Source organism: Chiloscyllium plagiosum, unplaced genomic scaffold, assembly GCF_037043375.1.
Source record: "Chiloscyllium plagiosum isolate Xiang-an unplaced genomic scaffold, Cpla_swu_hap1 HiC_scaffold_4, whole genome shotgun sequence".
In the NCBI taxonomy this organism is placed as follows: Eukaryota; Metazoa; Chordata; class Chondrichthyes; order Orectolobiformes; family Hemiscylliidae; genus Chiloscyllium; species Chiloscyllium plagiosum.
The window spans coordinates 5,356,338-5,382,992 of NW_028270142.1; the positions used below are offsets into that span (position 1 = coordinate 5,356,338).

The window sequence follows — 26,655 nt, forward strand, 5'->3', positions numbered from 1 at the left end:
AGGGTGGTGTGTACGTGGAATGAACAGCCAGATGAACTGGTAGATGCTGTGCAGTTATAACATTTATGAGACATTTGGAAAAGTACATGAATAGGAAAGGTTTACAGAGATATGGGCTAAATGCTGGCAAGTGGAACTAGTTTATGTTGGGAAACTTGGCCCTTACGGACTGTTTTTGGACTATATGACTCTCTATGACAGCCAGGAAATGCCCATCAACTGTAATTGGTGGGTTGCTATGGAGGCATACAAAATCACTGGGACTCCTCAGTTGGCCAAGGAGTTCCTTAAACTGGGTCTCCCTCCCCCCCAAGAGGCTGGGTGTCTACCTGATGGATCCCCATTCGGTAGCTTCCCCTCCCGGTGACAAATTTCCTGGGTGACACAAAGTGACCTTTACTTGAGCCCTTAATTGATTGGCTCATTGACCACAGCAGTGAGTGTCTTATTCTGCTCAGTGTTTAGTAATTATTTTCAAAATTCATCACCAGGTTGGAACTAGCAGGAAATTATACTTGAGGTGAACAATAAGTCATTCAGGGTGAGATAAATACAGCTCAGAATGTACTGCTTTCTGCCATGTTTAGACCAGGTGGAAATTCTTTGGGATATTTAAAACAGTGTTTCAGTGTGTTGGTGAATGATTGTGAGTGAATTGGTGAAAAACTGGATGAATATGTTGGTGTGTAAGTGGGTAAGGTGGGTGGGCTAAGTTAGTAGAGGGACAGTGTGTTGAGGGAAGTGGGTAAGGGTGGCAGTTGAGTAGGGTCATGGCTTGATAAAGTGGTAGCTAGGTAGGATGTCAAGGTCAAATCAGGAGTGGATGGGAGTCTACTGTTGGAGGAGTCAGGTGAACAGATGCATTGTTTTCAAGGATTTGGACTAGGATCTTTACGTCCAACATTTCCTGGGAGTAAATTGGAACTGTAAGAAGTGAGTGGCTTAGGGCACCATATCTAAGGTAGGATGTTCTGGTGTTGGACAGGGTCCAGAGGAGGTTCACAAGAATGATCCTGTGGATGAAAGGCTTGTCATATGAGGAGTGGTGGAGGACTCTGTACTCAATGGAGTTTAGAAGGATGAGGGGGATCTCATTGAAACTTATAGAATACTGAGATGTCTGCATAAAGTGGGTGTGGAGATCCATTAATACAAAGAACAAAGAACAGTACACCACAGGAATAGGCCCTTCAGCCCACCAAGCCTGCGCAGACACATGATGCCTTTCTAAACTAAAAACCTTTTGCCTCTGTGCAGTCTGTATTCCTCTATTCTCTGTCTACTCATGTGTCTGTCACAATGTCTCTTAAATGTTACTATAGTACCCCCCCTCCACTTTCTCTGGCAATACATTCCAAGCACTCTCAACTCTCTGTGTAAACAACTTGCCTGTCACATCTCCTTTAAACTTACCCCCCTTCACCCTAAACCTATGTTCATCGTAGTTCATATTTCCACCATGGGAAAAAAAAATCTTTGACTATCCAATCAGTCCATGCCTCTCAAAACTTTGTAAACTTTTACCAGGTCACCTCTCATCCGTCGATGTTCAAGTGAAAACTAATTGAGTTTGTCCAACCTCTCCTCACAGCCAATACCCTTCAAACTAGGCAACACCCTGGTAAAACGTTTCCAAACCCTCCTCAAAACTTTTACATCCTTCCGCGAGTGTGATGACCAGAACTGTACAAAATATTCCAACGTGGCCAAACTGAAGTTCTATACAGCTGCAACATAACTTGCCAATTTTTATACTCTATGCCCCGACCAATGAAGGTAAGCATGCCATACACCTTCTTGACCACCTTATCTACCTGTGTTACCACTTTCAGGCAATTGTGTACTTGTACACCTAGATTCCTCTGTCTGTTGATGCTACTAAAAGTTCTACTATTTACTGTGTACTTTCCTCCTCGATTAGATCTTCCAAAATGCAGCACCTCACATTAGTTTAGGTTAAACTCCACCTGTCATTTATCCAGCCAAGTCTGCAGCCTCTCTATACCCTGTTGTATCCTCTGGCAAACTATCCATAGCTCCCCCAATCTTTGTGTCATCCACAAGCTCACTAATCAGGGCACCTACAATCTCTTCCAAATTGGTTATAATACATAAACAACAGGGATCTCAGCAGTGATCCCCGTGGAACATCACTTGTCACAGATCTCCAGTCGGAAGAATACCCTTCCACTGCTACTCTATGTCTTCTTTAACGAAGCCAGTTCTGTATCCATCTTACCAGTTCACCATGGATCCCATGTGACTTCACTTTTTCTTTCAGCCTGCCTTGAGGGACCTTATCAATGCCTTGCTAAAGTCCATATAGACAACATCTACCACCTGCCCTCATCAATCAAGATTGTAACTTCTTCAAAAAATCTCAGTCAAAACCTCCCCTGCACTAAGCCTAATGCTGTCTAATGTTACTAAGTTATTTTTGCCAATGTGAGTAAATCCTATCTCTAAAAATCTTTTTGAATTATTTCCATACTGCTGACATAAAGGTCACTGGTCTGTAATTTCTTGGATTATCCCTGTTGTCCTTCTTAAACAAAGGAACAACATTGGCTCTTCCCCAGTCTTCTGGGACCTCCCCTGTGACTAAAGACAATACAAATATTTTGTATAAGGCCCCAGCAATTTCCTCAATTGCCTCCCTCAGAATTCTGGGATAGATCCCTCTGGTCCTATGGACTTGTTTCTTTAATACTTTTCAAAGCATCCAACACTTCCTTCTTTTTTATATTGACCTGCCCCAGAGTATTAACATATCCCTATCCTGACTCACCATCCACCATGTCCTTCTCCTTTGTGAATACTGATGCAAAGTATTTGTTTATGACTCACCCACATCCTCCTTTGTCCTTGAGTGAACCTACCCTTTCCCTAGCTACCTTTTGTTCACTATATATGTATAACACGTCTTAGGATTTTCCTTAATCCTATTTGCCAAAGACATTTCATGGCATCTCTTATCCCTCCTAACTCCTTGTTTGTTATTGCGTTCTTGTTCTCTTTGAGGTCTTTGTCTGTCTTTAGTTTCCTTAACCTTACATTTGCCTCCCTTTTTTTTGACTAAGCTCTCAATTTCTCTTATCATGCAAGGATCTTGAATTTTGCCATGCTCAACCTTCGTTTTCACAGCAACATGCTGGTCCTGAACTCTAATCAATTGGCCTTTGAAAGATCCCCACATGCCAGATGTGGATTTACCCGCAAACAGCAGCCTCCAATCTACATTTTCCAGTTTCTGCCTAATTTTGTGGTAGTTAGCCTTCCCCCAATTTAGTATTTTCACCTGAGAACTACTCTTATCCTTCTCCATAGTAACTTCAAATTTATAGCATTATGATCACTGTTCCCGAAATACTCCCCCACTGAGTCTTTGATCACCTGGCCAAGCTCATTCCCCAGTACCAGGTCTAGTATGGCCCTTCTATAGACAATAGACAATAGACAATAGGTGCAGGAGTAGGCCATTCAGCCCTTCGAGCCTGCACTGCCATTCAACATGATCATGGCTGATCATTCCTAATTAGTATCCTCTTCCTGCCTTATCTCCATAACCCTTGATTCCACTATCTTTGAGAGCTCTATCCAACTCTTTCTTAAATGAATCCTGAGACTGGGCCTCCACTGCCCTCTGGGGCAGAGCATTCCACACAGCCACCACTCTCTGGATGAAGAAGTTTCTCCTCATCTCTGTCCTAAATGGTCTACCCCATATTTTTAAGCTGTGTACTCTGGTTCGGCACTCACCCATCAGCGGAAACATGTTTCCTGCCTCCAGAGTGTCCAATCCTTTCATCATCTTATATGTCTCAATCATATCCCCTCTCAGTCTTCTAAACTCAAGGGTATACAAGCCCAGTCGCTTCAGTCTTTCAGTGTAAGGTAATCCCGCCATTCCAGGAATTGACCTCGTGAACCTACGCTGCACTCCCTCAATAGCCAGAATGTCTTTCCTCAAATTTGGAGACCAGAACTGCACGCAGTACTCCAGGTGTGGTCTCACCAGGGCCCTGTACAGCTGCAGAAGCACCTCTGCTTCTATACTCAATTCCTCTTGTTATGAAGGCCAGCATGCTATTAGCCTTCTTCACTACCTGCTGTACCTGCATGCTTGCCTTCATTGACTGGTGTACAAGAAGACCCAGATCTCTCTGTACTGCCCCTTTACCTAAATTGATTCCATTGAGGTAGTAATCTGCCTTCCTGTTCTTGCCACCAAAGTGGATAACCACACAGTTATCCACATTAAACTGCATCTGCCATGCATCTGCCCACTCACCTAACTTGTCCAGGTCACCCTGTAATCTCCTAACATCCTCATCACTTTTCACCCTGCCACCCAGCTTTGTATCATCAGCAAATTTGCTAATGTTATTGCTGATACCATCTTCTATATCATTAACATATATTGTAAAAAGCTGCGGTCCCAGCACGGATCCCTGCGGAACCCTACTGGTCACTGCCTGCCATTCTGAAATGGAGCCGTTTATCATTACCCTTTGTTTCCTATCAGCCAACCAATTTTCAATCCAATCTAGTACTTTGCCCCCAATACAAGCGCCCTAATTTTACTCGACGTTTCGGGCACAGGCCCTTCTTCAGGAATGAGCAGAGAGTGTTCAGCAGGAGAAGATAAAAGGTAGGGAGGAGGGACTTGGAGGAGGGGAGTTGGAAATGTGATAGGTGGAAAGAGGTCAAGGTGAGGGTGATAGGTCGGAGTAGGGTGGAGGCGGAGAGGTCAAGAAGAAGACTGCAGGTCAGGAAGGCGGTGCCGGGCTGGAAGGATCCGGCTGAGACAAGGTGGGGGGAGGGGGGATGAAGAAACTGGTGAAGTCCAAGTTCATCCCCTGCGGTTGGAGGGTTCCCAGTCGGAAGATAAGACGCTCCTCCTCCGACCGTCGGGTTGTTGTGGTTTGGCGGTGGATGAGTCCAATGACCTGCATATCCTCGGTGGAGTGGGAGGGGGAGTTGAAATGCTGTGCCACAGGTTGGTTGGGTTGGTTCGTCCGGGTGGCCCAGAGGTGCTCCCTGAATCGCTCCGCAAGTAGGCCTACTTGCGGAGCGATTCAGGGAGCACCTCTGGGCCACCCGGACGAACCAACCCAACCAACCTGTGGCACAGCATTTCAACTCCCCCTCCCACTCCACCGAGGATATGCAGGTCATTGGACTCATCCACCGCCAAACCACAACAACCCGACGGTCGGAGGAGGAGCGTCTTATCTTCCGACTGGGAACCCTCCAACCGCAGGGGATGAACTTGGACTTCACCAGTTTCTTCATCCCCCCTCCCCCCACCTTGTCTCAGCCGGATCCTTCCAGCCCGGCACCGCCTTCCTGACCTGCAGTCTTCTTCTTGACCTCTCCGCCTCCACCCTACTCCGACCTATCACCCTCACCTTGACCTCTTTCCACCTATCACATTTCCAACTCCCCTCCTCCAAGTCCCTCCTCCCTACCTTTTATCTTCTCCTGCTGAACACTCTCTGCTCATTCCTGAAGAAGGGCCTGTGCCCGAAACGTCGAATCTCCTGTTCCCTTGATGCTGCCTGACCTGCTGTGCTGTTCCAGCAATAAAGTTTCAACTTTGATCTCCAGCATCTGCAGACCTCACTTTCTCCCCTAATTTTACTCACTAACCTCCTGTGTGGGACTTTATCAAAAGCTTTCTGAAAGTCCAGGTACACTACATCTACTGGATCTCCCTCGTCCATCTTCAGAGTTACATCCTCAAAAAATTCAAGAAGATTAGTCAAACATGATTTCCCCTTCATAAATCCATGCTGACTCTGTCCTATCCTGTTACTACTATCCAGATGTGCCGTAATTTCATCCTTTATAATAGACTCCAGCATCTTTCCCACCACTGAGGTCAGACTAACTGGTCTATAATTTCCTGCTTTCTCTCTCCCACCTTTCTTAAAAACTGGTATAACATTAGCCACCCTCCAATCCTCAGGAACCAACCCTGAATCTATCAAACTCTGGAAAATAATTACCAACGCATACACGATTTCCGGAGCCACCTCCTTCAGTACCCTGGGATGAAGACCATCAGGCCCCGGAGACTTATCAACCTTCAGACCTAACAGTCTCTCCAACACCAAATCCTGGCAAATATAAATTCCCTTAAGTTTAGGTCCTTCAGCCACTGTTACCTCAGGGAGATTGCTTGTGTCTTCCCCAGTGAACACAGATCTGAAGTACCCATTTAATTCCTCTGCCATTTCTTTGTTCCCCGTAATATATTCCCCTGTTTCTGTCTTCAAGGGCCCAATTTTAGTCCTAACCATTTTTTTGCCTTGCACATACCTAAAAAAGCTTTTACTATCCTCCTTAATATTGTTGGCCAGTTTACCTTCATATCTCATTTTTCCTCTGCGTATTTCCTTCTTAGTAATCCTCTGTTGCTCTTTAAAAGCTTCCCAGTCCTCAGTTTTCCCACTTATCTTTGCTATGTTATACTTTTCCTCTTTTAACTTTATATGTTTCTTTACTTCCCTCGACAGCCACGGCCGGCCATGCCTCCTCCTGAGATCTTTCTTCCTTTTAGGAATGAACTGATCCTGTAACTTCTGCATTATATACAGAAATATCCGCCATTGTTCCTCCACGGTCATCCCTGCTAAGGTATTGCACCATTGAACTTTGGCCAGCTCCTCCCTCATAGCTCCATAGTTCCCTTTATTCAACAGAAGTACTGTCACTTCCGACTGTACCCTCTCCCTCTCAAATTGCAGATTGAAGCTTAATGTATTATGGTCACTACTTACCAATGGCTCCTTCACTTCGAGGTCCCTGATCAATTCTGGTTCGTTACACAATACCAGATCCAGAATTGCGTTCTCCCTGGTCGCCCCAGCACCAGCTGCTCTAAGAATCCATCTCTGAGGCACTTCACAAAGTCTCTTTCTTGAGGTCCAATACCATCCTGATTCTCCCAGTCTACCTGCATGTTAAAATCCCCCATAACAACTGTGTTAACATCTTTACGACAGGCCAATTTCAGCTCCTGATTCAACTTACATCCGACATCCAGACTACTGTTTGGGGGCCTGTAGATAACTCCCAACAGGGTCTTTTTACCCTTAGTATTTCGCAGCTCTATCCACACTGACTCTACATCCCCTGACTCTCGGTCCCCCTGCGCAAGGGACTGAATATCCTCCCTTACCAACAAGGCCACCCCACCCCCTCTGCCTGTCAGTCTGTCCTTACGATAGCACGTGTAGCCTTGAATATTCATTTCCCAGGCCCTGTCCACTTGAAGCCACGTCTCAGTTATCCCCACAATATCGTATCTGCCAATTTCCAAAAGAGCCTCAAGCTCATCCATCTTATGTCTAATACTTCGTGCATTCATGTATAGTATTTTTAACGTTACTACTCTCACCCTTCCCATCAACCCCTATTTCACTCAACTTTACAGCATGATCCCTTTCCGAGTTTTCTGCCTCATTGATACAGTTGTCTTTCTTGACTTCTCTTGTTCTAACTTTCCCTTCAATTTCCTTTTTAAACATCCAGTTTGTCCCCTCCCCCCCCGCTACTTAGTTTAAATGTAGCGGTGCTGCAGTAGAAAACCTGCCTGCCAGAATGCTGGTCCCTAACCTATTAAGGTGCAAACCGTCTCTCTTGTAGAATTTATGCTTACCACAAAACATACCCCAGTGATCCAAGAACTTAAATTCTTGCTTCCTGCACCAGTTCCCCAACCACACGTTCAAGTCCATTATCTCCCTGTTTCTGGCCACACCAGCCCGAGGAACTGGAAGCAAACCGGAGATAACCACCTTGGACGTCCTGCTTTTCAGCCCTCTTCCTAGTTCTCCGAAGTCCCGCTGTAGTATGTTCCTCCTCTTTTTCCCGACATCATTTGTGCCGACTTGTACCACCACCTCTGGCTCTTCACACTCGTCTTGAGGATTTCCTGCACTCTCTCCACGATGTCTTTCACCCTGGCACCAGGAAGGCAACACACCATCCTTAAATCCTGTCTGCTGCCACAAAAACCCCGGTCAGTTCCTCTCACGATGGAGTCCCCTATTACCACGGCTCTGTGCGATGTCCGACTCTTCCGCTCTGTCTCCACGCCAACTTTTGATTGACAGACCTAACCGCCTCGCGAGCTGGCAGTGTCATCTGTCTCTACTGTTTCCAAAAGCTTCAACTTGTTCCTGACAGGTACTTCCCCCAGGGTCTCTTGCACCTGTCTCCTCTCTGCCTTCCTCATTGTCTGCTCTCTTCTGGTATGGTCGGTGTAATAACCTCGCTGAAGGTCTTGTCCAGAAAGATCTCGTTCTCTCGAATGAGCCTAAGGTCCTCGAGTTCTTTCATCAGCGCTGCAATATGCTCTGTCAGTAGCTGAATGTGCACACACTTTCCACACAGTTGGATTATTTCAATTTGTTTCAAAAAGCCATTCTGGATACACCAAACAAATTTCTCCCATCCAAGCCCCTGGCACTAAGCAAGTCAAGGTCAATAAAGGGGAAATTAAAATCACCCACCAGTACAACCCTGCTGTTTTTACATTTTATTATAATCCACCCACTTGGGAAAGATGATTGTGGGAGAGACTAGGACCCAAGGGCATGGCCTCAGAATGAAAGGATGACCTTTTAGCTCTGAGATGAGGGGGAATTCCTTTAGCCAGAGGGTGGTAAATCTGTGGAACTCATTGCTGCAGAGGGCTATGGAGGCCAAGTCATTGGGAGTATTTAAGACAGAGACAAATAGGTTCATGATTAGTAAAGGAGTCAAGGTTTATGGGGAGAAGGCAGGAGAATGAGGTTGAGAAACATTTCAGCCATGATCGAATACAGAGCAGATGTGATGGACCGAATGGCCTAATTTTGCTCCTATATGGTCATAGATTCCTACAGCATGGAGACAGGTGCTTTTGCCCAAACTGGTACATGCCGACCAAAATGTCCATCCACGCTAACTCCAAAATGTCCATCCACGCTAACTCCAAAATGTCCATCCACGCTAACTCCAAAATGTCCATCCACACACTTGACCCATATCCTTCTAAACCTTTCCTATCCATGGATTTGTCCAAAAGCCTTTTAAATGTTGTTAATGTACCCACCTCAACCACATCCACTGGCCTCTCATTCTGTATGCGTACCACAGCTGCCCCTCAGGTTCCCTTTTATTCTTTCCCCTCTCACCTTAAACTGATGCCCTCTAGTCCTCCTAACCCTGGGATAAAGACTAAGGACATTCACCCTATCCATACCTCTCATGATGATCTTATACACCTCTATAAGATCCCCCCTCAGTCTCCTATGCTCTAAAGAAAAAGTTCTAGCTTGTCCAATCTCTCTCTATAACTCAGACCACTGAGTCCAGGCAACATCCTTGTAAATTTCTTTTGCACTCTTTCCAGTTTAGTGACATCCTCCTGATAACAAGGTGACCAAAACTGAACACAATACTTCAAGTTCGTCCTCACCAACATCCTGTAAACCAGTAATATAACTACTCAACTTCTAAACTCATTGCGCTGACTGATGAAGGCCAGTGTGCCAAAAGCCTTCTTCACTTCCCCTTCTACCTGTGACTCCACTTTCAGAGTCTTATGGTCTAAGTTTCCAACTCTAATTCAAACTCCTGCTGAGCAGGGGAATTGCTCACCAGAAGTTCAAACTTTTGAACAATTCCTATGGAGGCTGGAAGACCTTGGCCACTTAATAAAACTTCCAAATCAGATTCCAATGTGATCGAGAATAAACTAAAGGCAAGTTATTTCAGGCATTATCTGAAAGGCCGATCATTCCATACTTGTACTTGGTATCAAGTGAAACAGTCCTCTAACACTGTGGGAGGTCAGTGTTAAAGCTGCTCATTTTTAACAAAAATAAACTCAAAAAAACTTAGCAAATCAGGCAAATCAATTTCCTAACGCATTCAGTTACTTTTTAAATTCATTCATGGAATCGTTTTAATTTTGAACCTTTTTGATGTTACAGCAGGTACATTCTGTTCCCTCTTGAGACGGTTAGCTCTGCATGACCATGACAATGGGCTAAAGAACTACTGAGTAGCTGTTCGAGATTCCATCCCTTTAATCAATGTGAACCATCTGCAAGAGCTGCCAGGCAAAGAGAGGGCCCAGCAGAGTTACAGCCCCCGCATCTCAGTGGGAGTGGTGGCCAACACTCGGCCTGCACACATCCAAGAGGTTTGTCGATGAATGGTGACCACACAACAAATAGATGTATTGGGGGTTGGACAATGTGTCATTGGCAATGGAATGGAGGATTATTGTCAAGGCAGCCCATTGTCATTGGGGAGTCTATTTGATTGCTGCAGAGGGTGTGATGAAGAGGGCCTGTACCACTCCCCATCCCAGCTCAGTCTCTCACTGCTGGAATATTCCAGCACCAGCAGGAAAACCCCACTTAAAGGGCCACAACTGGGCCTTGGGTGGGAGGGCTATCCTCCACATTCCCCCTACACTGCTGCAATGCTATGGAAGTGTGAAGACAATGGTTGGTCTTCCCCTCCGCCATCTGTCAAAGTTTCTTTCCCTTTTGCCCCCTCGCCTACTAATGCAGGCCAAACTATGCACTCTGCATGGAGTGAAAGTTGTAGCTTGTAATATAACCCTTAGGCTTCCTTCTCGGCAGCATACCAGTCTCAGGTTGGTAGCTCGAAGTAAAGGCTCTTTAAAACTGAAATACAGCAATAGCTCATATTGAATCACAGCCAAATTCCTGATGAAGGACTTACGTTCAGAATGTCAACTCTCCTGCTCCTCGGATGCTGCCTGACCTGCTGTGTTTTTTCAGTACCACACTTTTCAACTCTGGCTCTCCAACATCTGCAATCCTCACTTTCTCCTAAACCCTGCGCGTGTGAAAAACAGAAGCTGAGTTTTAAACAACCTCAAAAACTGAGGATGCTGTAAATCAGAAACTAAAGCAGAAATCGCTGGAGGAACCCAGCAAGTCTGGCCGCATCTGTGGAGAGAAAGCACAGTTAACATTTCAGGTCTGGTGGCCCTTCTTAAGAAAAAAGGCAGACTTCTTAATTAACATTTTAAAATACCTACATCCAGCAAGATGTTTAATTTGAGTCAGTTATAAATCAAAATGATGTCAAGTTATCTGCATCTAACAAAGAATTGTGGATTATTCACACATTGTTTGGAAGCACAGAGGCTTTGTAACATGCCAGTGGAGAGTGATGCTTTATGTACAAGCCATTTGGTTTATTGATGCAGCATCTTACATCTGACGGGTATAATTTGTTTGAAGGACCTCCTCAGCATAATTCATTATTATTACATGTTGTTTTTCAGACATGTCACGGTATAGAAAAAGCTACTTCCAAAAGTGGTAACATGCATTTGAAACAAAAAATATGCACCATTGGTAATGCACCTGCTCTACTAGTGCCAATGAGGACTTGTTTAATATTCAATGGTTGACAAAGCCTGGTAATAAATATTATATGCTTGAGAACTTCTGGATATAATGTGACCAGTGCTACATTATAAGGTTGAGTCTGCAATTGGCAGTTGCAGCAAAGAGTGGCACTTATCGACAGTGCAAAATGGGAAATCCTGAACATATCCTTCATAATTCTCCTTTACCAGGTGGTGCTTGCTATGAAGTATGCACTCAAACATCAGATATAATTTTCACAACTTTCTGTTCTTGCGTCTGCAAAACGCATTTATGATTCAAAGACTAAACTTGCAAAGTATCCATATGGACTCAGAATAAGGTTCTATTTACAAAGTATGTGTTTTCATTGTTGCCCAGATTCAAAATTACTGAGCAGTCAGTCCCACAGTAACTGGTTTCTTCAGTTACGTCAAGATCTGGTTCTGTTTATGTAAATCAGGGTCAGTGTGAATGCTAACACAATAAATGAGTTTGTTGTTCTAATGTAATTTAGGGGAAGGAGTGTTGCTACAATTCTTCCAGGCTATTTGTACGCTCATTCCTAAACCAAGTGAGGAATTTATAAAATACCTAAGTAAATTCCAAAATAAATCTCCTGGAGGTTTCTTTTCCACCCAGAAATTGACTCTTTGTCCCTCAGCTTTTCCAATAATGAGGTGGTCTGTTCACATGATTGAATTTCTATAGGGAAGGATATAAAGACCATAAAGACCATAAAACATAGGAGCAGAAATTAGGCCATTTGGCCCATTTAGTCTACTCTGTCATTCAATCATGGCTGATAAGTTTTCTCAACCCCATTCTCCTGCTCTCTTCCCGTAACCTTTGATCCCTTGATGATCAAAAACCTATCCAACTCTATTTTAAATATACTTAAAGGTAAGCATTAACAACTGCAACAAGGTTTTTTTTAACCTTTCTTGTCAATTGTGTATGTGCAATACTTACCATACTATAAGCAATTGCAGTACATGATTTGTGGAGAAATATTTGATCTAGTTTTCTTTTCTGACCTGTCTCATTGTGCCTGGTGTGAATCATGCTCGGTTACAGTATCCTACAGTACCTGTCCACATTACTATGCTTCACCTAGGAGGCTGGACAATTGATTTGAATGTTTGGAACACACCATCAACACCAAATCAGATCTGCTATTTTTATAGAACATGTTCTAGGGTGTGGGAGTCAATGCAACCTTTTGAAATCAAAACCTATTGTTCTGCTTTAATCTTCCTAGCCCAGATGTGCTGATGTCAGCTCGTTAAAGCTTTTAAGTAACACAAGATTAAGTAACACAGATGTGCTAGAGGGAGAAGGTGAACAGACTGGGGCTATTTTCTGTGGAGCATCGAAGATTGAGAGGTGACCATATGGAAGTTTATAAAATCATGAGGGGCATGGATAGGGTAAATAGACAAGGTCTTTTCCACAGGGTAGGGGAGTACAAAACAAGAGTGCATAGATTTAAGGTGAGAGGGCAAAGAGTTAAAAGGGACCTATGGGGCAATTTTTTCACACAGAGGGTGGTGGGTTTATGGAATGAGCTGCCAGAGGAAGTAGTGGAGGCTGGTACAATTGCAGCATTTAAAAGGCAACTGGATGGGTATAGAGGGTTTAGAGGAATATGGGCCAAACGCCAGCAAATGGGACTAGATTTACTTAGAATATCAGGTTGGCATGGATGAGTTGGACTGAAGGGTCTGTTTCCATGCTGGATGTCTCTATGAACTGACTGGGATTCAAATTTTGTACAATATCTGTCAGAGCACCCAACCCTTACATCATGTATATTGAGCTGCCAATTAAATGAGCTAAATTAAGGCCATTTATTAAATTTGGCATTTTTTTCATAATTTTGTAAACAAAATTGAAAAATATAAAAATCTTGCCAAATCCATCATTCAGTTGTCATCCATCACCTCGACTGAGTTCATTGGCTTGTATCGTTGACATTTGTTGATGTCTTTTCAGATCTTTATTGCTACTACATTCACTTCATTTATGCACTTTAATCATTTTGAAATGCACTTTATGCAAATTGACAAAAAGAGTTAACAGTCCCTTGAAAATCTGGCAACTGTAGTAAGCCTGGCTTCAAGTACTTTGAGATATTGTGAAGAAATGCTGTAGGTGTTTGCAGATGATATAAACTCAAGTAGATGTCAGCATCCAATGTGGCAAAAACAATTCAAGCAAATCAGCTTCATGGAGCCTCTGTTACTTGCCATCTGGCGGAAAATCAACCAAATGGATCTCTGCATATTCATCTTCATTTGTGAAAATACTCAAGAGAGTGTCATTCCTGGTTAAAAATGCATCAAATATCCATAACACAAAATATTCATAATGTCTTGACACATGACGTTTTCTCAGTTCATATCATGCCTACAATTTATGAAAATTAAAGCTTAATAAAGGAGTTGCCTTCCTGTCCTTATGTTAGTATGCATATGCGGTCACTTAATCATTTAAGGTTTGTGCATGCTGCAGAACCAGTTGCTATGGTAAAATAATGTATGCAGAATAGCCATGAGAACTCCAGCTTACTAATAACCCAGTTTCTCTCAATTTAGTAAACACGGCAGCAAATTGGATGTTTTACAACATCACCATTGTAGTACCCTAGACCTCATTTTCGGGTTCCAATCATTTGGATACTTCCTTCAACTAAAATATCAAGAATTGCGAACATGTATTGAGTTCTTTGAAAGTTAGGTGAAATAACGGATACAATCAAAGCTAACAGTATATCTATCTCACTGGCGATTATCATTAATGCATTCAGGCATTATATCATTCAATCAGCAAACAAGTTATATATTTCCCACCATGTGTATGATATTTACCTGAATCCTTTGATAACCTTCCCCATTATCCACAATTCCACCAATTTTCATGTCATCTGCAAACTTGCTAATCAGGCCACTTACATTTTCATCCAAATCATCAACAATTTCAGAGCTGAACTTCTGCTTATAGTTTGTTTCTTTTTTCTTTGCAGCTTTTGATTGTACTTCCACTTCTCTTCAGTTTTTGCTTTTGGGAAGCAGCTTTCCAACATTCTAACATTCGCACCTCCTCTGGACACACGGTTTGCTTTGTTACTTTTTCATGTTCATTCCCTTTGTCCTTGCACAACCTGTCCTTTTCTCTCATTATTGTTCCTAACTTCACAGCCTTTCCCTTTCTCGTCCTTTTTATACCTCCCCCTCCCCACCCCCCATTTTCCTTGTTTAAGTTTATTAACATTTCTAAATTTTCTTCATTCTCATGAAAGATCTTGAACCTGAAATATTAACTCTGCAACTCAGATGACAGATATTATTGATCTGCAGATTATCTCCAGCATTTTCTGTTTTTACCTCAGATTTCTGGCCTCTGCAGTAATTTGCCTTTGTCTCCTCAGGCATGTCGATTTGAATTAGGGGACCAAACTACTGGAGTGGAACTTGAATCCATGAAATTTCTAAGAAAGGAGTGTCCGAGCCAAGGAACTAAGCTGTCACACAATACAAAAACAATAATCTTCTCTCATTTTACTTTGAATTATCTGGATTTCTATAATCATTGCACATAACCAACTCATAGTGCTTCATGCTGTTGAGAAAAATTTAGAGGAGGTGACTGCACAACAGGTTTAAGAGAATTGAAATGAGCAGGATTTTAGAATTAGAATCCCTACAGTGTGGAAACAGGCCCTTCAGCCCAACAAGTCCACACTGACCCTTGAAAGAGTAGCCCACCCAGACCCATTCCCCTACCCTATATTTGCCCCTGACTAATGCACTAACCTACACATTCCTGAACACTATGGGCAATTTAGCATGGCCAATTCACCTAACGTGCACATCCTTGGACCCGTTGGAGGAAACCAGAGCACATGAAAGAAACCCACACAGACACAGGGAAAACATGCAAGCTCCACACAGACAATTTTCTGAAGCTGGAATCGAGCCCAGGTTGCTGGCACTGTGAGGCAGCAGTGCTAACCACTCAGCCATCGTGCTGCCCTATTTTGAAGGAAGGAAGAGAAGGAACAAGAGTTAAGTGTTTACAAAGAGCATTTCAAAGTGTGTGATCAAGACAATAAGGGCACAGGTTACTACAGAGAGCAAAACAGGTTCCTGGTGTTTGAAGGGGCAGGCAATAGATAGAAATGTAAACTTACTTCAGGACTTTTAATGTGAAGCTGGAAGGATGGGAGTTCATGGAAATAGTGAAAGGTTGGGGTGATATGAAAGTGGTATCTAATAGGAATTTTGCTGTAAAGGTTTGGTTGAATTGCAATTTGTAAAGGTTGGAACATGAGGAGGTGGAAAGCAAAATTGAAGAATTCAAGCCTGAAGGAAATGAAGGTGTGAATGAGATTTGATGTCAGCAGGGCAATGTGGATTGAAGTGGGAAATATTTTAGAGGTGGAAATCAACAAAATTGCTTGTGCCAAGCCTGTGAACTTTGAAGGTCAGCTCCAGTAAACAATGCAGCCTTGTGCTTATCAATAATTTTACTGTATAACTCACATTATCCTCACTTACTCTGACACTGTATTTAGACACTCAGAATTGTAGGTAGGATCCAGTCTTGATGGTGACTGAGTCACACCCACCTGCACGAAGTTGGCTCCCTCAAAGATTCCTGTCTAAGTAGGAGTGGCAAACAGGGACATAGAAGTGAGGGCTACTTGAACATCGAAGGCAGTGCAGGGCTGTGCCCGACTGCGAGCAATGTCACAGTGGGTCAGTATCGCCAGGGTGTCACCTGATTCATAAAACCCTCGATAACTTCCTGAATTGTTCAATGTGTGGCCATTGCTGCCCTGGTTGTTATTGTGGATGGGGAGCTGCTTCTCAGGATAGCGGCGGAATAGGGCCACTGTGCTGGAACTCATCCTCTCCAATCATGTTTCTTTTTCCTTGTTTTTTGTTTTTCCTTTCTTTTCATTCTCTTTATTTACCTCGTCCTGAGCTTGGACTGCATCAGCGGCTCAGAGAGCCCAGGATACTGTCCTTGAGTGGACCCAGGGCATGGACCTCAGGCAGATCCAGGACACGGACCTTGAATGGATTCAGGGCACAGACCTCGGGTGAACCAAGGGCATGGGCGTTGAATGGATCCATTGGCAGAGGGAATGTGAGGTGAGGTCGGTGAGGTCGGCCCAGAGGCAAAAGATGGCACCTTGTTAGTTGGGTACAGTACCGGTGGCTGTGAAGTGATGGTGCAAGAGCATCACAACGACATCAATGAGGTAGACACAGCGGTGAGAGACATGATTCGGTCATTGGACAGTCTGGCATAGGCAGCGGTGAGGCAGTGGCAGAGGAGTATCGGCCCATTGACAAAGATGGTGCCCGAAGACCAGGACTTCAATATTGGTTGGGTCCACCTACTCCTTCTCTGGTAGTGATGTAGTGACTCAGTGCCAGTTTCGGTGGTGACAGTATGGTGGGTCCTGTCCAGAAATCCTTGCTTTCAGGGCCTCAGGGGCACCTTCAGTGGCGGTGTCCTACAGCCACTCCAGAAACGCAGGAGCCATGAAGGGAACAACAGGTGAACTTTGTTCCAACATTATCTCCATTAAATATTTTTAGAAATTCTGTAATTAAAATAGTGCTGAATTGTGGTGACTTAGACCCAGCTCACTGTATTTTCATAAATGCAAGTGACAATTGCTATTCTATTCTCACCTGAGGCATGGTAAACCTCAGGTTAAACTATCATCAATCAGCTCTCTAATGAGAAAGCAGCCCTAAGGTCAGGTAGCATACAGCTACAGCATCACAACTACATCTGTATACTCCAGTCCTCTAGATATAAAGGCCAGCATTCCAATCTGCAAGACTTCCAACTTTGCAACACTCTAAGAATTGAACCTATATATTTGTGTAGCTTCATGTTTATTTATCAGTAAGTGTAAGGAGAAGAAAAATAAAACTACTCCTTGATGCATTAAACAAACAGCTAAGCTTTGAAAACTTGTTACAAAGTCAACTCCAAACTACTTCCCTTCAACAAAATGTGTGCAAATTGTCTGTTATGTAGTAGATTTAGATGTGCATTATGATGTCTTGATTCCTAATGAAGGGTTTTTGCCCGAAATGTCGATTTTCCTGCTCCTCAGATGCTGCCTGGCCTGCTGCGCTTTTCCAGCACCACTCTAATCTAGACTCTGATCTCCAGCATCTGCAGTCCTCACCTTTGCCATTATGATGTCTTGAGTCAATTTAGGAATGTGTTCAGTTTCATGATATCTGCACACTGTATCCATTATTTTTGAATTTTTTTTGTAGGATAGTCTTTGTCTGCAAAGGCTAGTATGATATTACAGTTTGGTCAAACTGCAGAAACAGTAGCAAAGGATGCAAAGTGTATTTCTTCAGTGCATTGGTCATTATCAACTGGGTTGCTGGTGATGTCACAGACACCAAGGTGCAAACATTGAAGGTACAATTTTGACCAACTGATAGTTCACACATGTTTGCACCCAGTCAAATGCGTTTTTAAGAAAAAAAAATTCTCTTTGCAAACTGTCGGTACCACACTCCTCAAGATCTGTGTAAAGAAACTGTCAACTCACTATGAATTCTGTAGCAGTATTTCTGAATCTTCTACATGGATCTGCAAAAGGCTGGAGGTATTGTCCTGGTGCCTAAGGGTAAGAAATTCGGGAAGGTCACTGTTCTAGTCAGTGGCCTTTTGGTAGCAAAAAGAATTTACTCAAGTGAATGATTTATTTAATTAATTAGTGCTTGGCACAGACTTAATAATTCTTTTTGCTGAATTGAAGTTAATTATTGCTTCATTCATTAGAAATGTGACAATTATCTAATGCATAGAACCACAGAAGATAGGAGCAGGAGGAGGCCATTCAGCCCTTTGAGCCTGCTCTGCCATTCTTCACGATCATGGCTGATCATCCAGCTCAATAGACTCAACTGCTTTCTCCACATTACCTTTGATCCCATTCACCCCGAGGGCTATATCTAGCTGCCTCTGGACTACATCTGCTGACATGTTATGATTTCAGTCCCAGTCTCTAAATGGTGTAATATTATTATATTTCACTTTGGTTTCAAGCATATGCCAAAAGCAGAACAGCTGCGAGATCATTCAGATGCCTCTTCTTTTGAAAGCATCACTTGTTGAACAACCAACTTTTATTTAAAAGAATCCTGAGTCGAGAGTTCTCCCCACCAACACTGTCGAAGTTATTAGATTCTCGGCAAAGTTTCTTCACTGGACAGAAGAAGCAAATAACAAATGTGATTTCATGCTGTCAATTGTTTCCTTAAAGGATATTTGAAGAAGAGCTCTGAGTCATCAGTAACAAGCTGAAACCATCTAGATCAAAAAACATGTACATTGAGTCATTTCTTAGAATTCGGCTTGTTTGTTTTCTCTAAGTATAGAAATAGTCTCTTAAGTACAAAAGTCTACAAATTTGAGGTTGTCATCAATTTCAATGGGGCAAATGATCAATATAACAGAGACGCATCAGAAAGAGATATGTATCTTCACAGTTACTATCACTGAAAGATCCTGGTCTATTTCCTATAAAGCATCTTGCATTCCATTTAGTGTTGGCATTAAACAGATAAGTATTCATGCTGTATCAGTGCTTGATTTGCCCTCGAATAGAGAGAGGTGATGCAAGTTTGTGATTCTGATCTGGTCTTTTGATGCAATCCCAATCTCCAATTTCAGGGTTCCCTCGCGTCTGTTCCATGTTGAAATGTGTTTTTGATTTACTTTGTCTCGTTGCGATTTCTTCTCAGCTCACACTAACATTCTCTTTTACTGATAATTGTTTAAGAATTGTCAATGGCTTGTGAAAGTTATAACTTATCTGAAGTTCAGCTGCCACCTTTCTGGCAGAGTGGGAAATGATTCAAAATGCACAAAGTTAAGATACAAATAGCGCATTGGAATATTTTCGCTTCTTGCATTTAGCTTTCAAACTGTCTTTGTTGAATTGTCGGTTTTTATAATTCATTTACAGGTTGAATCACAAGGACAGATGATGATGAATTCCAAAGCTTGCTTGTGAACTTTTCAAACTGACCAGAAAAATTACATGCTCCTTGTCTATGGTGATAGTCTCTGGAAAACCCCATTTTGTATTAACCTGTCCAGAATGTCAATGAAGTGGTGTGTCTGGAATTATTTGTTCTAATTTCTGTTTGTTGTTTAGATCATGAGCAAGCAAAAACGTTTGCAATTCTCCAAAAATATCAACCTGGAGTTGTTGCCATGGGTCAGCTGTAAAATTGCAGAACATAGATTGACAGTTTTGTAATTGAGTGCAAGCTACGACATTTCTGATGAATTCTTCTAAATAGCAATCTATATACCAATTTCAGTTTGATGCATACTTTAAGTTCACCATTTTAGTGTGTGGAAATGACTAGATTACATGATGATGAGTCTATTCACTCAATATTACCATCTGCTTCAAGTCATTCCAGCTCCTCTGGCACTTTGGCAATGATTATAAATAGTTGCGAAACTCACAAACTTGATGTGTTTTTAGGACTTTAAAGGATAGAAAGACGAGTAGGCCATTCAGCCCCTCAAGCCTGCTCCACAATTTAATAGGATCAATGACTGGTCCAACATTCCTCTAGGCCACTTTCCTGCCTTTTCCCTGTAATCCTTGGTTCCCTGACTGATCAAAAATCTATCTCAGCCTTAAACATACACAAGGACTCTGCCTCCACAGCTTTCTCTGGTAAGGAGTTTCAAAGTCTCACAACCCTCTGACAGAACAAATTCCTCCTCATCTCAGTCTTAAATTGGTGCCCCTTTATTCTGAGACTGTGCCCACTGGTCCCAGACTCCCCCATGAGGGGAAACACCCTCTCAGCATTGACCCTGTCAAGCTCCTTAAGAATCCTCTATGCTTCAATGGGATCACCTCTCATTTTTCTAAACTCCAGGGAGTAGAGTCCCAACCTGTTTAGCCTTCGCTCATTAGACAATCCCTCCATACCAGAATCATCTTAGTTAACCTTCCCTGAACTACCTCCAACAAAATGATATCGTTCCTTAAATAAGAAACAAAACCTGCTCTCGGTATTCCAGATGTGGTCTTATCAGCACCTTGTACAGCTGCAGTAAGATTACTCTGCTCCTGTACTCCAATCTGTTTGAAATAATGCAAAGTGCACAAGACTACCCTTTAATCTTCCCAAGTCTGGTAGAGAAGGAAAGATATTGAAATGTATAGTTTGCATTGTTAATCATGTCATTATGAAAAATGTGAGCCCATTGAAAAGGCCTGGCCCAAAATGCTTCCACCTTTAGCTCATTGGAAATTGAATCCGCCCTAGATTGACATTTCTATAGTGGACCACAGCATTTCTAAACCTGGAAAACTGAGTCATCACAACCCCAAAGTTTGCTTGCCTCATGAGTGAGCGAAATTTGTGGAAAGTACCTACGATTCATGAAATAACAACACAGGGGATGGTATCCAATAACCAAGTCACCTTTCATTTGCATGTGGAGAGTTGTTGACACTGATCCAGCTCCCTCAGAGCCAGATCTCAGAGTGAACAGGATGTTCTACACTTCTGTTTATATCTGTCAGCCAGGGCTCCCTGATTAGACGAGGTTAACAGCCCCAATCAGGGAACTCATATTCTATGTGGTCCACCTGGTTGACCCCATTACAATCAATACAGTTCAATAGGTGTTAAACAGAGATAATTCTGTGTCAATATTGATGAGAGACAATACTGACATGTCTGCAATCTCAATCAATTCTTAAAAGGACCTGGTGTTTTTCCTTTCATAATGATATACACATGCCATACCTTACTCTCAGGAAAAGAATCCTCTCTGTGTTGACTCAATGAAGTCCTCTTCTTCAAAGTATATACTTTTGTGAAATTATTCCACCTCTAAGCTATATCACTATTTTTCCCTTAAGCTGCACATGACGTTGTGATTGAATGAGTACTTTCATAATTCAGGCACCATTCTGAAGTTATCTGACCATGATGGGGCCTGACTCGATGATAATATTGAGATCTTTTTAATGTGTTCCCCTACATGTGAGCTGGCTGGACAAACTCTGTCTGTAGACCTGAGTCCAAAGGTACATTTCTGCAGAACTTCTTTGAGTCAACAATGACAATTACAAATTCAGATCTCCTTTTCCATGGTTAAATCATTGACTTCCATGAGGAGATACATTCTCATCCATGGAAGTGAAGGTTGAAACCTTATAGGGTCTGAGCAGTGTGGGCTATGACAAAATGTTCAGCAAAATCAGAAGAGAAGCAGGATGAGGCTGATCTCAGCTTCAGGAGCAATGTGCACCTCCTGTGATACTTTTCACAAGCAGTATGGCAGGATTGAAATGTCAGTTGATGAGGATAATGCATTAAACTCCCTTTTAACTCCACAACTCATCTCATTAATATTCAACATTCCGCTTCTAGACAAAGCTCAACATGGAAACAGCAGTGACCAACTGGTGGATTAAGCTCTCTGGTTGGTTCAAATCACCTCTAAACTGGGCACTAACATTTCAGGGTGCACCCCATGGGTACCAGCAATAAGTAACCCAAGTCCATGGACATTGGTATCGGACATGTGCCAGCCACCCTCCTGGATTGTCTCTGAGACAGTAACAGGACACTCTGCCCTTCAGTGCTGTCCCTTGGGAACTCTCACTGTAACCCTCACTGCAACAAGGACACTGAGTGCTCTGATACTCCCTGCCACCAACTCACACCTCCCATCCCCCCACATCCCCCACCCCCCAGGCTCAGGGACTGCACCGGGCTATCTCTCCATCTGGGATCCTTGCTCCTTGCAATAGCCTCACTCACTTTGATGATATCTTGATGCTCATAGCATCCTTGCCTTGTCTTTCTGTGCTGTGTCCCCTCAGCCTGAGAGATACCTTTCACATCACTGCTGTCTTGCCATGCTGCTTAGTGCAAGCACAGATCCAGGAAACTTTTGATGGCTGTCAGCAGCTCTCAGTCAAGTCAAGAAGGGTATGCTCAGGGAATCCCAACACAGCACGTCAATGACAGCCTCAGGTACCAGTCCAGGCCCTGCTTGGGTTGGAGTCTGGATATTCACTTCAGAAGAGCAAATGAATCGAACGAGGGCTAGCTAACCACTCGCCTCAATTCTTTCTGCCCTACTGTGGCTGATTTCTTCACAGAAGGAGAGAAGCAGGTAATATGGGAGATTAAAAAATGGGCGCACAGCTGTTACTGTTGGTGTAGGTGGGGTGGTGTCCCAAGTGAGGGAGTGGGGAGCACAGAGGGCATTCAATGTTAGTGGCATCAGGGGCTGGGATGGGTCGGTGCGAGTGAACGAGAATGTTGCAGGCAAGAGAGTTGGAGCATGTGTCTTGGAAGTGGGTGCAGTAGCAGAGACAGAGATAGAGTGAGTGTGAGGGATTGAAGAGAAGTTGAGGTTCATCTTTTACCGACAGTGCCAGGCACTCCTCCAGACAATTGAAATTACTTTAATCCAGTGGTAACTTTAGACCAGATTGGTATTATATGGTGTCGTGGCCTCCCCTGCTATCTCTGGGGGAAGAGGAAATCTCACCTGTGCAGTATCCCAGCTCCCTGCCCACAAAGCAGAGTACCACAGGTTGGGGAAGTGTCAGTAACCGTGCAAAGCAGCGCTGGACTGACAGTGCTTATCTGGCTGCACCACAGGCTTCTAAAGATAATGAATCCTCAAAATTAAATCCAACTCAAGTTGGACCTATCCATAAAAACATAAGATTCAGCCCCGAAGTCTTTTCAATTAATTTGTCACAAATTAGTTCATTAGTTATTGCACCAAATATACACACAGTGCTGTCATGTTTTTTTTAATGTGCTGAAAATTTCCCTGGCATTGCTGATGGAATTTATATAATTTAATCATCATACTTTCCTTTAGCTGGAAGCATTTTTTTGAGAGCTCGCAACCACCATATCAAATGTAAACATTCCTTATGTGAGTTGCTTAAATTTTCGCTCACCATCTGCCCTGAGACTATGCACAGATATCTCCTTCTTAAATATCAGTGCTACATTCAGATGATATCTGTTGATTAAGTAGACCTTTAACTCCAAATACCTCGAGCACACAGCATTTCCAGGTGAGGAAAAGAGAGGTGCAGGTGTCTACAGATTTACACTTTTCATTAAGGTTCTCTGTATGTGTTATACTTCACAGACCTGTAAAATGATGACATAAATGTGGCAAATTTTATTCACCATGTTTATGATGTCTCCTTCATGCTTCTCTTGTTTCTGGCTCCTGCTGCAGTTTTGTTTGCTTTTCTCTGAGTCCACATCCAGGCTAAACTAATCAGGCACAGACAGCATCATTAGTAAACAGGATGAATAATAAAGCACAGAACAACTGAACACTGTACTGAGTAATGTACAGGCTTCACAAACAGAATGCATAAGACAGCAGCACACCTGAACAGCATCATTTCCACCAGAAGGTGGGCAATATGTAGGATATCAGCAAAATGAAAAATGCAAGAAGAAATAGGTATTGATTGATAACAACTTATGTTACTGTAGTATCTTTAGTGCAGTAAAATGTCCTTCTAAGTCATTTTACTGTTATGCAACAAACTTCAACATTGAGCTACAGTAAGGAATAATAGGACAGATGACTGAAGGTTTGGACATAGAGATAGGTTTCAGGAAGCTAAAATGCGCTGCCATCAAAATTGGAACAATCAAAATATGGGATATACAATAGAATTGGGCTAATGCTCTGTGATGAAGATCAAACATAAAGCTGATTAATATACTATTATCGCCCTGATATACCATGCTGAAATTAGAACAAAAATCATGCAAAAGAAATACTGAGACTCAAATAAGGCACCTCTGTAATACCCTGAGCCTTATTTGACAGAACAAAGTACTTAAAGTTTCAACCCAAACAATGGCATTAGTGTTGATTCAATGCCAAAGAGTGTAACTGTGCTACATTGGCCATGTACTGGAAATCAGGACCAGATCCTGAGACAAACCTGATGGAAAAGCTGGAAAAGGAAAAGGTAAGGCAGCTGACCAGCACTCTCAAGCAAATGTGATTATCTGAGGAGGACTAAGAACAATGGATTGTACTGCTGGCCACTAATAGTTAGCAATTATACAATAAATACAAAACACAAGCAGCAAGTAATTTATCAACAGAAAAGATAGAAGATTCAACTGAAAACTCAGCTTGTTAGTAATGACAACTGGATGTAGGTTAGCTCGCTGAGCTGGAAGGTTCATTTCAAAACGTTTCGTCGCCCTACTAGGTAACATCTTCAGTGGGCCTCCAGGCGAAGAACTGTGCACGATTCCTGCTTTCTACTTATATGTTTGGGTGATGTCATTTCCTGTTCTTTTTCTCAGGGCGTAACTCTATCAACAAACACATTGAGTTAGTCCTCATCTACCACATCCCTGAGAAAAAGAACAGGAAATGACATCATGACAGTAAATGACATCACCAACCCAAAGAAACCCAAACATATAAATAGAAAGCAGGAAGCATGTACAGTGCTTCACCTGGAGGCCCACTGAAGATGTTACCTAGTAGGGTGATCAAACATCTGGAAATTAACCTTCCAGCTCCACGAGCAAACCTGCATCCAGAACCTCAACCTGAGCTACAAATCTTCTCAAAACTTGCTAAGTAATGACAACCAATAGCACAAATTCAGGTGCATTTCTGCACCCACATAGACCTCGTTAAGCATTGGTGTGTGCAAGTACAGTTGGAAAATGAGAACATGAATGTTTGTTTTATGCAGCATCCTTGGCATGAAAACAATTATTACAAGTTCTGGATCTCACCTCCGTCAGCGCAGAGTTCTCTCTATTGCTTCTCTAATATTGATCATATTAGAGCAATATCCAAATTGGTTTGTTGGATATCAATTCAAAGATGACTGGAGGATTTGTTGTTCTGTCAGTTCAGAGACCGAGATCTACATCAAGTGTTTAACACAAACATTCAATCTTTATGCGACCTGAAATGTCTTATTTGAAATGAGGATGGATATTTGTAACCTGATTGTTAGTCAGCTTGATGCACAATACAAAACAGGTTATAGTTCGGTAAATGGAGGCACTAAAATAGAAACAGGCAGTGGATGAAGTGGGAAATTGAACCCAATATAAAATAACCTTTTTAATGTTTACAATGAAGGGCAGGGAAATGTTTTGGGCTCAGCTCCAATCCCACAGGACCCCTGCCAACAATGCACAAAGGGTCAAGCAGCATCAGAAGAACAGAAGAGTTGATGTTTTGGGCAGGGCCCTTCATCAGGACATGGCCCAGCCCCAAGACGTCGAATCTCCTGCTCTTCTGATGCTGCCTAACCTGCTGTGCTTTTTCAAGATCCACATTTTATCAACTCTGACTTTCCAGCATCTGCAGTCCACACTATCGCCAACAATACACAAAGCCAACCTAATCAGCCGTAGCTGACAAACCTCCAGTTCAATCTGGATGAAAATTGTACAAATCATCTGCAGGCAAGGTTTACAGAGAGCAGGAGTAGGCCATTCAACCCTTCAAGCCTGCTTCACTATTTATATTGTAACCTCAAATCCACCTTCCTGTCTACCTCTGATAAACTTTCACCCTTTACATATCAAGAATCTGTCAACTTCTACCTTAAAAATATTGAAGAATTCCGGTTCCAATGTCTTTTCAGGAAGAGGGTTTGGAAGGTTCACAGCTTTCTGAGAGAAAACACATTTGCTTCAATTCTGTTTTGTACAGTTAAACAATGACATGTAGACCATGATTTGCCCAAAAGAGTAATGTCTTTCAATATCTGATATGTTTCAATCAAGTCACCTTAAATTCTTCAAAATACAAGTAGACACTGGCCTAGTCTCTCCAACTTTTCCACATAAGACAACCCATGTTTTCATTTGGTAAATCTTCTCTGAATCATTTCTAATGCATTTATATTCTTCCTAAATAAGATGACCAATACTTCATTCTGTACTCCAGATGTGGTCTCAACACTGAACTTCATAACTGAAGAAGAACCTCTCTACTTTTGTATTCAATAGCCCTTACATACTAATCCAATACCTGCTTATTAACCTTTAACCGTTCATGCATTAGCACACTCATTTCCCTCGGCATCTTAAAGTTCTGCAATCACTTTCCATTTAAGCAAAATGTTTCTTCTTTATTGTTCCCACGAAATTGTACAATATCAAATTCT

At 42.6% G+C, this 26,655-nt stretch overlaps 1 protein-coding gene across 4 annotated transcripts in view; it reads right to left on the bottom strand.

Moving 5' to 3' along the window:
* The window catches only part of LOC148150072 (uncharacterized), a 171,485-nt gene that overhangs the window by 43,326 nt on the left and 101,504 nt on the right, over window positions 1–26,655 (bottom strand). For all 4 annotated transcript variants that reach the window (XM_087985808.1, XM_087985807.1, XM_087985805.1 and 1 more), the window contains 2 exons: window positions 23,669–23,758; window positions 10,753–10,869 (listed from right to left, as the gene is read on the bottom strand). In XM_087985808.1, the coding sequence (XP_087841934.1) occupies window positions 10,753–10,869; window positions 23,669–23,758 (207 nt within the window). The remainder of the gene's footprint in view (window positions 1–10,752; window positions 10,870–23,668; window positions 23,759–26,655) is intronic.